The following is a 9,870-nucleotide window of genomic DNA, read 5'->3' as shown; positions in this document are numbered from 1 at the left end:
CGGAGGCGCCTCAGCGGCGGAAGCTCCACCGCCCCGAAAGGAAGTCCCGCCGCCCCGGAAGCCCCGCCGCCCCGACAGGAAGTCCCGCCCCGGGCTCGCCTCCCGGTTGCCCGGGCCGCGCCTGATTGACAGGGATGCTGCAGAGTCGGACACGCCTGGGCCGAACGGGACGCCCGCGGAAGCCTGGCTCTGGCTGGTCGCGCCGTCCGCCCGCCTCCTTCCCAGGTCCTGCCTGGGGGACCGCGAGGTCCCAGCCGGACCCGGGGGGAGCGCGCGGCGGGGACTGCCCCGCGCCACAGCGGCTGGTCATGGAGGTCCGCCCTGCGGGGCTCCGGCCCGTCCGGACGGAGCGCTCCGGGCCGGTGACCGTGCCGAGTGACGGCCCCAGGGGACCCTCGGGGTGCCCCCCAGTTCTGCATGAAGCAGGACTAGCTTTGTTGGGGTCTAGCCCTTGACTGTCCTTTTACCAGCGCGCACAGGAAAGGGGGGGGGGGGGGGGGGAAAGACAGCGGCGCTGGTCCAGATCTGGCCGGAAGTCAGGGGTCAGGTTCGGGCCAGGAAGGCCCCGGGGTGAAGCCGAAGCCGGGGGCGCGGCCGCTTCCTCCTCTGGCGGGCCGGCGCCTCTCCTCCTCCTGCCGGTCGCCTCCCCTCCCGCTGCCCTCCCCCGGCCGGGAGCCGGCGCCCCGCTGTCCCGCTGCCCCTCCGCCCTCCGCCCCTCCGCTTGCCTGTTCAGCCTCCCTCGGGTCACCCCATGCTTTTCCTTGAGCTTCTCTCTGAAATAAGCAGGCTCTTACTCTCTCCCACGCTCTGGGAGGCCAGCAGCTGTGCTGATCCGGGCTGCAGTTTCCCTAGAAACCTCCCCCCGTGGACGCCCAGGAGGCTGGGGCTGGCGCGGGGTGGGGAAGGCCAAGCCTGGCCTCGAAGGGCCCGCCCTAGGTGAGGAGTTGGGGTCAGCGTGCAGTGTGACTCCTGAGTCCAGTTCAGAAGAGCCTTGCCTGGAGAGGGTGGTCCTCGGAGGGGTTCCAAAGCACCCCCCCCACCCGAGCCCAGAGCAAAACCTGAGACCTGGACAAACTCCAGAGCGCCCTCCTGACTGGGCTGCTCTGTCCAGAAGCTCCGATCCACATCTGACATGGGGGGTGGCCCGGAACTGCCTCCTGGGGTCACTGCCCAGTTCCTAGACCTCGTGTGACCCCCCGCTCTGCCCTGCCGGTTCCACTCCGTCCAGCTTTGGTCCCCCTCCCTGAGAGAAGCAAGGATGCTACGGTCTGCCTGGATGTCGGGGACAACGCGGTGAGGGTCTCACGGCTGCTTGGCACCCAGAGCTGCCTCCTACAGCCCGACAGCTTCCCTTCCCCCTGGGCCCACCTGGGGTCTTCTCACCTGGCCTGCGGGCAGAGTCCTCTGTGCCCAGCCTCCTTCCTAACTGCCTGAGAGACCAGCCTGAGCTCCCCCTCTTCCTGGCCCGCCTCCTGCCCCCGCCCTCGGCCCTGCCCTGCCCACACTCTGGGACCTGGTGGGCCTGGGTTTTGAGAGCCTGTGGGTGCCAGGCTCTGTGTCCTGCTGGCCGCGCACAGCAGAGGGAACATCGGGTTGGTTCCAGTGGTCCCAGCAGGTCAACTCGGGAGCGGCAGTGGCTCTCCCCGCCCTGCAGCCTTGACTCTGCCTGCCCGTTTGGCCGCCCGGCCTCTGGACCTTCCTAGTCCGTCTTGTACAGGTGGGTCCACGCGGCCCTGCTGTGTGGGGCTGAACAGGCCCCTTCCTGGCCCCTCTCTGTGGAAACTCGGCTGACAGGCAGGTGCGCTGACTGAGGCCGGGCCCTCCTAGGCCTGTGGGCCTGGGTGCACACGCACAGCCCCCCGTTGTTGGTGCCCCTGTGTGGCCCTGACTGTACTCCCATTATGGACCCTGGCCCCCTCGGCCCCCAGACCCCTGGGAGCACCGTCCTTTCCCAGAGCACGCAGGCTGGCAGTGGTAGGCCGAGAAGATGGGTCTCTGGGGCCTCAGCCTTCTCCCCAGCCCCCAGCCTGGAAAGCATGTCAGCAAAACGGGGTGCTTGTGGGCAGGGGGGTATCAGCAGAGCCCCCAGCCCCCCAGGCACTCACCTGCGGCCAAGGACAGGCTAAGGGGCGGCCAGTAAAACTGGTCCAGGAGGTCCACACGGTCATCGCAGCAGGTCTGCAGCATGTGGCTGTCTGTGTCCGGCAGGTCCGCTGGCAGCGTGGTGAGCAAGCTGGGCTGGGAGGCCAGGCCCCCCGAGTGCTCTGGCCCCAGCCAGGGGTCACCCGTGGGGGGCCCCCAGGCTCAGGGGTCACCCGTGGGGGCCCCCAGGCTCAGGCCTGCCGCGCTGGCCACCCCTGGCCTGTGTTCTCTGACGAGGTCATGGGACCCAGTCTCTAGTTCTGCCGGCGCCTCTCAGAGTCCAGCGCCCCCTGCCCCCGAGTCTCCACTGGCCGTGCCCCCCTCGCAGAGGAGCCGAGTCGGGGCAGGGAGGCCAGCACCTCCTGTGTGAATGCCTGGGTGGACGCACAGTCCCCTCTCCCGAGGTCTGGTCAGTCCACTCTCCTCCAAGTACTTGTCATATACTTGAAAGATGAAACCTTGTTGCTTTTCTGCTTGTCAATGTAATACAGACTTGCATTGGATACATTAAAATTCCCAGGGTGAAGATTCAAAGTAGCTCTCCAGGCCTGGGCTTGGCTTATTTTATACCTAACTCGTGTCTGGTGTTGTGGTTCCTCCTGGCCTTTGGGCCCCAGAAGCTGACACCTGAGCGTGGTCTCTGGGCAGGGGGGCCTGGCCTTGGCCTTCCCTCCCAACCTCCGACGCTGACATCTCTCTCGTTCTCACCAGCGTGACACACAAACTGTCTCTACACCCTCAGGCTGCCGGCTGCACCCTGGAAGGGGGCGCAGGCTCCCTAGCAGGCTGACACACATGCCACCGGGATCTGAGAGTGGCCCCTCCCCAGGAGACGCAGCCAGGAGGGCTCAGAGCTCTCGGGGGACCAGGGTCCGAGAAGGGCCTGCAGGTGACCCAGCAGGTGACCCAGCAGGTAACTCACGACCTGGTCACTGTTCCTTCACCCTCAGGCCTCCTCCTCCTCTGGAAGAGGCTGCCTCCGCCCTGGATTCCTCCCACTTCCGTTCCACTGCCCCGGTGGGTCCCATCCAGCCCTCACCGCCTGCCTTGGCTTTCCTGCCCTCCTGCCTTGCCCAGCTGTCCCCCAACTTGGGGCTGGAGGGACCCCGCAGGGTCCTCACGGGCAGCAAGAGGCCTGCAGGATGCAGACTTGTGGGATGAAGGGTCAGAGTCCACTTGGTCCCTCCTGCTCCCCACTCCAGGCCAGGCCTTGAGGGTCCCAGCCCCATTGCCTGCACCAGTGGAGAGAAGACCTCCGGCAGGGGGAGGCCCAGTAGCCCTGGGGGCCCCCGGCTCACTGTGCCCTCTGGCCACCCTTACGGGCCTTCGACACTGCTCCTCTGAGCTGGCCTGGGGCAGAAGCACCCCATCATGTAGCTGAGCACGTGTTCCCGGGGGAAGGCTCCTCTCCGCTCTGGGCTTCCTGGGCAGATCTGAGCTGCAGGTCCCGGCCCACCTCCTCCTGGATGGGCTGGGCTGGGCGGCACTGCAGGGTGGGCCGCAGGGTCAGGGCAGGGCCCCATGGCAGTGCGGAGGGGGCGGTTGGGAGCCACCAGCACGCTGGTGCCTCCCCGACCCGCCTGTCACTGGCGCCCCCTTCCCACACATTTCACAAGACGGCTTCCAAAATTAGATTTTATTTCAGTTTCTGAGAGACGGGTATAGGAGCATGTGAGTGACAACAACCTGGTCCAGCCCGTGGTGTGGACTTCACCTTATCTGGACACTGAGTCGACACACACACAATCAGACGTGGCCGTGGGCCCCAGACGCTACGCAGGAGACACGCAGACAGGCGGCGACGAGGCAAGTGCTGTGTGGGGCCCAACTGGGCCCGACTGGGTCCCGTGCAAGGCGGACGCCCTGCTGGCAGCCACCATCTGTCCAGAGGGCAAAGGGCGACCCCAGGTCCCTCCGCCAGCCGCACAGGAAGCAAGGTCAGCCACCAAGAGGGTGGAGTCCTGGGCCCAGGACCCCAGCAGCTGGAGGCAGGCACGGGGCTGGCCTGGCTGCCCACATGCTCATCTTCCCAGGACTGAGACTCAAGAAAAAGACGTTCTCTGTCCCAACCAGGTTTAAGGCTAGTATTTCCTGACATTTGCTTCAGTTTAAGTTAAAATTACCTGAGTAAAAAAGTTTCAGACATTTTTAAAAGCCCCAAACACAAAATCTCTGCAGGCAGAGCTGCTGCTGGCGCTTCCTGGGGGCCTGAGCCTAGCGGAGTCGCTCCCAGGGGACACCCCAAGGCTGCACAGCCCAGCCCGCCCTGGGAGCGGCCTAACCCCCGTGAGACACCCCCGCCGCCCGCCTCGGAGAGAAGGCACGGAGAGGAAGGGGCCGGTTGGACTCCCGAGCCCCGCGTGAGCCTCCTAACAGCCCACGGGGGAGGGGCAGGGCGGAGGGGCTGCGGGTAGGCCGGAGCTCAGACAGTGACCCGATTCTTTTATTTGGGCGGGCTGGGGGCGGGCGGGCGAGGCTGGGCCGGGACCCCCACGGGGGCCCCTCCGCAAGGACGCGCTGGCTCCGTCTGTCCTGCTACTTGCGCGGCCAGGCGTCGGAGAGCCTCTGCAGGCAGTGCCGGGCGGCGGGCAGGGCCAGGAGCAGGCTGGCGGCGCGGCGCCCTGTCCAGTAGAGGCCGTAGCCCAGGAGGCCCAGGAAGGCGGCCTTCACGGCCAGGCGGGACACTCTGCCCGAGGCGGACGGCGGGGGCACGCTGGGGAGGGAGGGTGGGCTGGGCTGGCTGGGGGGGGGGGCGGTCCCAGCCCCCAGCCCGGCTCTGTGGGGGGGCGCAGCACTCACGTCATGATCTCCTGGATGTTGAGGTCGGTGGTCCAGTTCTTCTCGATGCCGGGGACGTGGCCCATGCCCACGACACCCACCACCACGGAGGGGACGCACTTCCTGGGCTCGGCTGGGGTGAGAGACGCATGAGCACCCGAGAACCCCCGCCCCCCGCGGGGCCCCGTGCCTGCGGGCCCTGTGCTCACCGTCGGAGGCGCGCGGCAGCTCCAGGCGGCGGGCGGCCTGGCGCAGCATGTAGGTCAGGTAGACGTCGCGCTCGGACACGATGGTGCGGTGCAGGTCGGGGAACTCGCCCACCATCTCCGCCATCATCTGCTCCAGCAAGTCCTTCTGCTTGCAGCGCTCCACGTCGTCCTTGCTGGGGGGAGGCGGCCGGCGCTGGGCGGCAGGCCCAGGGCGGGGATCCCCCCACACCGGGATGCCCAGGAACTCGGGGAGCAGGCCTCACGGCAGGGCGGGCCGGGCCAGCCTCACAGGGGCGGTCACTGTGGGTCGCATCCGGCTGCTGGCCGCCTCCCCGGCTGGGAGGCCGAGCAGACCTACCTGATGGGGTCCGACAGGAAGCACAGGCCCCAGGCCAACTTGACCTTCTGCCAGAGGGAGAGGGCGGCAATGGCCCGCTTGAAGGTGACGGGGATGGGCCGGTCGCCCAGGTGGAACTTGCAGAATGGAACCCTGCTGGCCTGGGTGGAGGCGGGATGGTGCGGTGTCGGTGGGGGACCCTGGGGCGGCTCCCGAGCCCCAGCCCCAGGTCGTGCCCGGGCCCACCTCCTTGAAGGCCTCCCTGAACTCGCCGCCGGGGGCCACGCCCAGCTGCTCGGTGATGTGGGCGGACACCTTCAGCAGCAGCATCTGCATCAGCCCCGAGGCAACGCCGTTCTGCGGGTGCGGGTGCGGGTCAACTGGGCGGAGCCTGGCGCTGGGGCTGGGCGGGGCTGGCCTCCCGCAGGCAGCCAGGGGGCGTGTCTACCCCGCGGCCCCACGGAGCCCCCTGCCCTCGGTCCTCCGCCCCAGACACAAGTCCGCTGCCCACACCTCCCTTGGTGCTGTGTCCCTGGGGAGGGACACGCAGTGGGGGTCTCGGCTTCGGGGTCCAGAACACACTGAAGCCCCCTCCCCACCCAAATGACCTGCCAGCGCCCCGGGGTTCCCCGGGGCCGGAGCAGCTCCCGCCTCGGGGCTGGAGGCCAGCCGGCTATCCTGCGGCCCCTCGGGCAGAGCCCCAGGCCCCGGGCCCGGCCCGCCCCGGCGGCCGCACCTGCCTGACGGCCTGCTGCAGCTTCTCCAGGCTGATCTCCTTGGCCTCGCGCAGCAGCGTGCGCTCGTCCATCTTCAGCATGGACACGCGGTACTGGCACAGCTCCACCACCACCACGTCAGGCTGCACCTCCCGGATGGTCTGCCGCGGACACGCCGGCTCAGGGGCCAGCCCGACCCCCGCCCCGGACGCGCCCGCCCCGCAGCGACCCCACCCCCGGCTCGCCGCTGCGCACAACAGCTCAGCACATGAAGCCCAGCAAGGGAAGGGGCGGCAGGTCTGCTTGCCCTGCGGCCTCACCTTCACCACGTCCCGCTTGCTGTCGTCGCTGAAGTGGGCCGTGCCCACCACGTACACCCGGCTCCCGTCCTCGGCCACCAGCTCAGTCACCGTGCGCGGCAGATTGGGCCGCTCTCGCCGCCTCTTCAGCTTCATCTCCAGCAGCAGGTTGAACGCATCCACGTCGGCTGCGGGACAGCAAGGCCCAGCTCAGGTTCGCCCGCCCACACGGGGGTCCCTCCCAGTCTCGAGCTGCTGGTCCTCACCCACCAGGATGAGCGTTGGGGTAGGAGCCCCAGGCTGCCGAGGGGCCCAGGAGAGGCTGCGACTCTGAAGCCCCCAGCCCACCAAGACCTTGCCCAAGCCCCACCCCACAGGGACCCTGGGGAGCACGCACACAGGTTCTGGGGGTCTCCGGGGAGCACCCTGGGCACTGCCTCTGAGGCCCCTGAAGTCACGACGGGCTCTGTGTCGGCCTGCGGAGGGAGGAAGCGCTGAGGTTGTGCTGCCCCTGGGCTGTGGGACCGCAGGCCATGTGCCCCCAACACGCTCCCAGTGGCGCCTGGCAAGGCCTTCAGCTGGCCAGCAACACAGTCGGAAAACTGGTGAGGTGCCTCTGGGCACAGGAGCTGGCATGACCCCGGGAGCCCCCGCACCCGCCACCGGGCCTCTGACCTCGCGGGGCGGCTGCTCCTCCGGCTCCTCCATGGCTGGCAGCGGCTCTGGCACCGACGCGTGAAGCCTGAGGAAACAGGGGCCATGTCCTCACCTGGGGCCTAGGGCTGGGCACGGGGCTCAATGTGCCAGGGGCTCCGGCATCTGGAACGACCTGTGGGCAGGCCCTGGGCCCTGGGCATGGAGCGGGGATGCCAGGGCAGCGAGCCTGGAGTTGCCCACAGCGGGGACACACCCGCTCCGCTTGCCCAGCAGGGGCACACCCCATGGGGGAGTTGGCTAGACCTGGGTGCTTCCGTTTTGACTTAGGAACAAAAACACAATTTATAACATTCCCTAAAAGAGTGACACCAAGCGGCGGGAGAGAGTCTGTGTTGAGCTGGCGAGGGAGGCTGCGTGGCCACAGCCCTGCTCTCACGGGCGGTGACGCACGCGTCCCAGCAGCGCTGGCACGGGTGTGAGCCTCACACGGGTGTGAGCACAGACGCAGGAGGAATCCAGCATCCTTCTAAGAAGCTGACTGAGAAACCAAGTCCCCCGGGTCGTCCATGAGCCTCTGCACTGCTCCTACCAGAGGGCAGCTGGGGGCTGGAGCCCAGGGAGGCTGTTCTCACCCGAGGACACCAGGGGTCAGGGCGGTGGGGATGTCGGGGCAGGGTGGGGCATTGGGGGCAGGTGGGGGTGTGGGGGGTCAGGGACAGGGTGGGGGGTCAGGAATGGTGTGGGTGGGGTGTCAGGGGACAGGGTGGGGGTGTTGGGGCAGGGTGGGGCATCAGGGGCAGGGTGGGGGTGTTGGGGGTCAGGAATGGGGTCGGTGGGGTGTCAGGGGACAGGGTGGGGGCATCAGGGGGCAGGGTGGGGTTGTCAGGGCAGGGTGGGGTTGTCAGGGGACAGGGTGGGGGTCAGGGTGGGGGTGTTGGGGGGTCAGGGACGGGGTGGGGGTTCAGGGGCTGGAGCGTGGCCTTCTGTCCCTCCTCACTGAGGACAGAAGCAGTGCCTGGCGCACAGCCGTCACCTGGGCCTCCCCAGGTGCCGCTGGGAACAAATCAGAAACTGAGAGAGCCTCAGTTCCAGCTGAGTTTAGAGCTGGGGTCCTGCAGGGCACCCCCAGGCTGAGCCCACTGGAGGGTCTGACAGGTGGCGGGACCGCCACACAAGGAGCAGCTCGGACCTGGTTTTGGTGGTGGTGTGGGCTCTCGCGTCTGTGCGGCCACACGTGAACCGCAGGGTGTGCCTGGGAGGTCCACACAGGCAGCAGGACATGCCCAAGGCCCCGTCAGCTCGTTTCACAACAAAGAGGAAATAGAGACGATGGAATAAACACGACATGAGATCCAGTTCCTCCCCCTCGTGCACCGGGCCCAACTCTCATCTGGGCTCCGCTCCCAGCCCCGCTCGGAGAGCCAGCGTCCCGGCCTGGGGCTCCTGGGAATGAAGTCAGGGGAAGGGTCCCGAGAGGGATGGACAGGCCCCGACCGAGGAGCGGCAGGCAGAGCCGGGGGCCTCTGTGGGGGGTGGGAGGCCAGCGTGGGATCTGAGTGGGCCGGGCCCCAGCGCCCTCCACCCGGAGCAGCTGCTGTGCTGGGGCGCCTGGTCCCCACGGAGGGCGGCTCACTGGCCTCACCAGCCCCAGGGCCGCCTCCATCCCACTTCACAGACCAAAGGCCCGACAGGAACAGAAACAGGAAGCTGCGTCCGCGGGCGCCCGGCTTGGCCCGCCCTCCTCTCAGGTTCCTGAGCTGGCGCAGGAGAGCCCATGGGTCCCCTTCACACGAGGTGCCAGAGCAGCAGAGAAGCTTCTTCAGGAAGCGTCCCTGCTGTCCCAGGGAGCTTGTGTGACAGCCGGCGGGAAGCAGGCCAGCGAGCCTCAGTCTCCCTCCCCCGGGCCTGGGGGGCCACAGTCTGGTCGGCCTCCCAGACCCACCCTCTGTCCCTGGGGGCAGACGGGCTGTGAGCCCCCAGACAGCTGGGCCACGACCACAGCACCCGGACCCAGGACCCGGGGGTGCCCCCGGGGGTGCCTGGCCTGGGAGGGATCAGGCGGAAAGAGCCAAGAGCCCGTGATTCTAAGAGCATCTCTGCTTCTTTCACTTCACAGTGTCTGGTTTCCCGGAACCTCAGTCAGGGCCCCCGGTGGACCCCTCCAGAACCAGCTCAGAGGGTCATCGACCCTCCTCCCACCACCACGCACCCTCAGATCTTTACAGCCGGGACCGACCACTTGGCTGCCTAGAGCGGAGCAAGGGCCCGGGCTCCACCTCCTCACACCGCAGGTGCGTTTCTGGATCTCTGGAAGACAGGTCCTGGCAGCCCATCCCAGCAGACCTCAGGCTCCGTGCCCAGGAGACCCCAGGCTCTATGCCCAGCCCCAGGGAGCCCGCGCCAGGCTTCCGCCCAGCAACCCTGACACCAACGCAGAGCCCTTGGGGAGCCGGCGCAAAGCAGACCTTTCTGCCTGATCCAGGGACTTTCCCCGCACCCCAACAGCTGTCACTGCTGAGCTGGACTCAGGGAGCACGGCCTGGGGAGGCCTCCTGAGCTGGGCGGCCCGAGGCCGGTCCTCTGGCAAACAGGCAGCTGGGCTGTCAGCAACAGCGCGGCGGGGGACGTCCGCAGGGCTGGCCGCTCTCAGACCACCACCTGGCACAGCGCGGCCAGACGCTTAACTCTGGCCTCCAGGGCCGCGGTGGTTCGAGCAGCCACCCAGCCGTCCC

At 68.1% G+C, this 9,870-nt stretch overlaps 1 protein-coding gene across 1 annotated transcript; it reads right to left on the bottom strand.

The window, feature by feature from the left end:
• Positions 1-3,763: 3,763 nt before the first annotated feature.
• On the bottom strand, positions 3,764-8,527 carry TRABD (TraB domain containing). Its single transcript, XM_052639910.1, has 10 exons — positions 8,328-8,527; positions 7,157-7,223; positions 6,879-6,957; positions 6,503-6,669; positions 6,203-6,343; positions 5,713-5,823; positions 5,488-5,627; positions 5,130-5,302; positions 4,942-5,053; positions 3,764-4,855 (listed from the first exon to the last, which is right to left on the bottom strand). Exons 1-10 carry the CDS (start codon positions 8,483-8,485, stop codon positions 4,678-4,680), a joined length of 1,326 nt encoding a protein of 441 aa, XP_052495870.1. The 5' UTR covers positions 8,486-8,527; the 3' UTR covers positions 3,764-4,677.
• Positions 8,528-9,870: the final 1,343 nt, after the last annotated feature.

This window comes from Budorcas taxicolor, chromosome 5 (genome assembly GCF_023091745.1).
Source record: "Budorcas taxicolor isolate Tak-1 chromosome 5, Takin1.1, whole genome shotgun sequence".
Lineage (NCBI taxonomy): Eukaryota > Metazoa > Chordata > Mammalia > Artiodactyla > Bovidae > Budorcas > Budorcas taxicolor.
The sequence above is the reverse complement of the archived record's forward strand: the minus strand, read 5'-3'. Positions and strand labels throughout refer to the sequence as shown.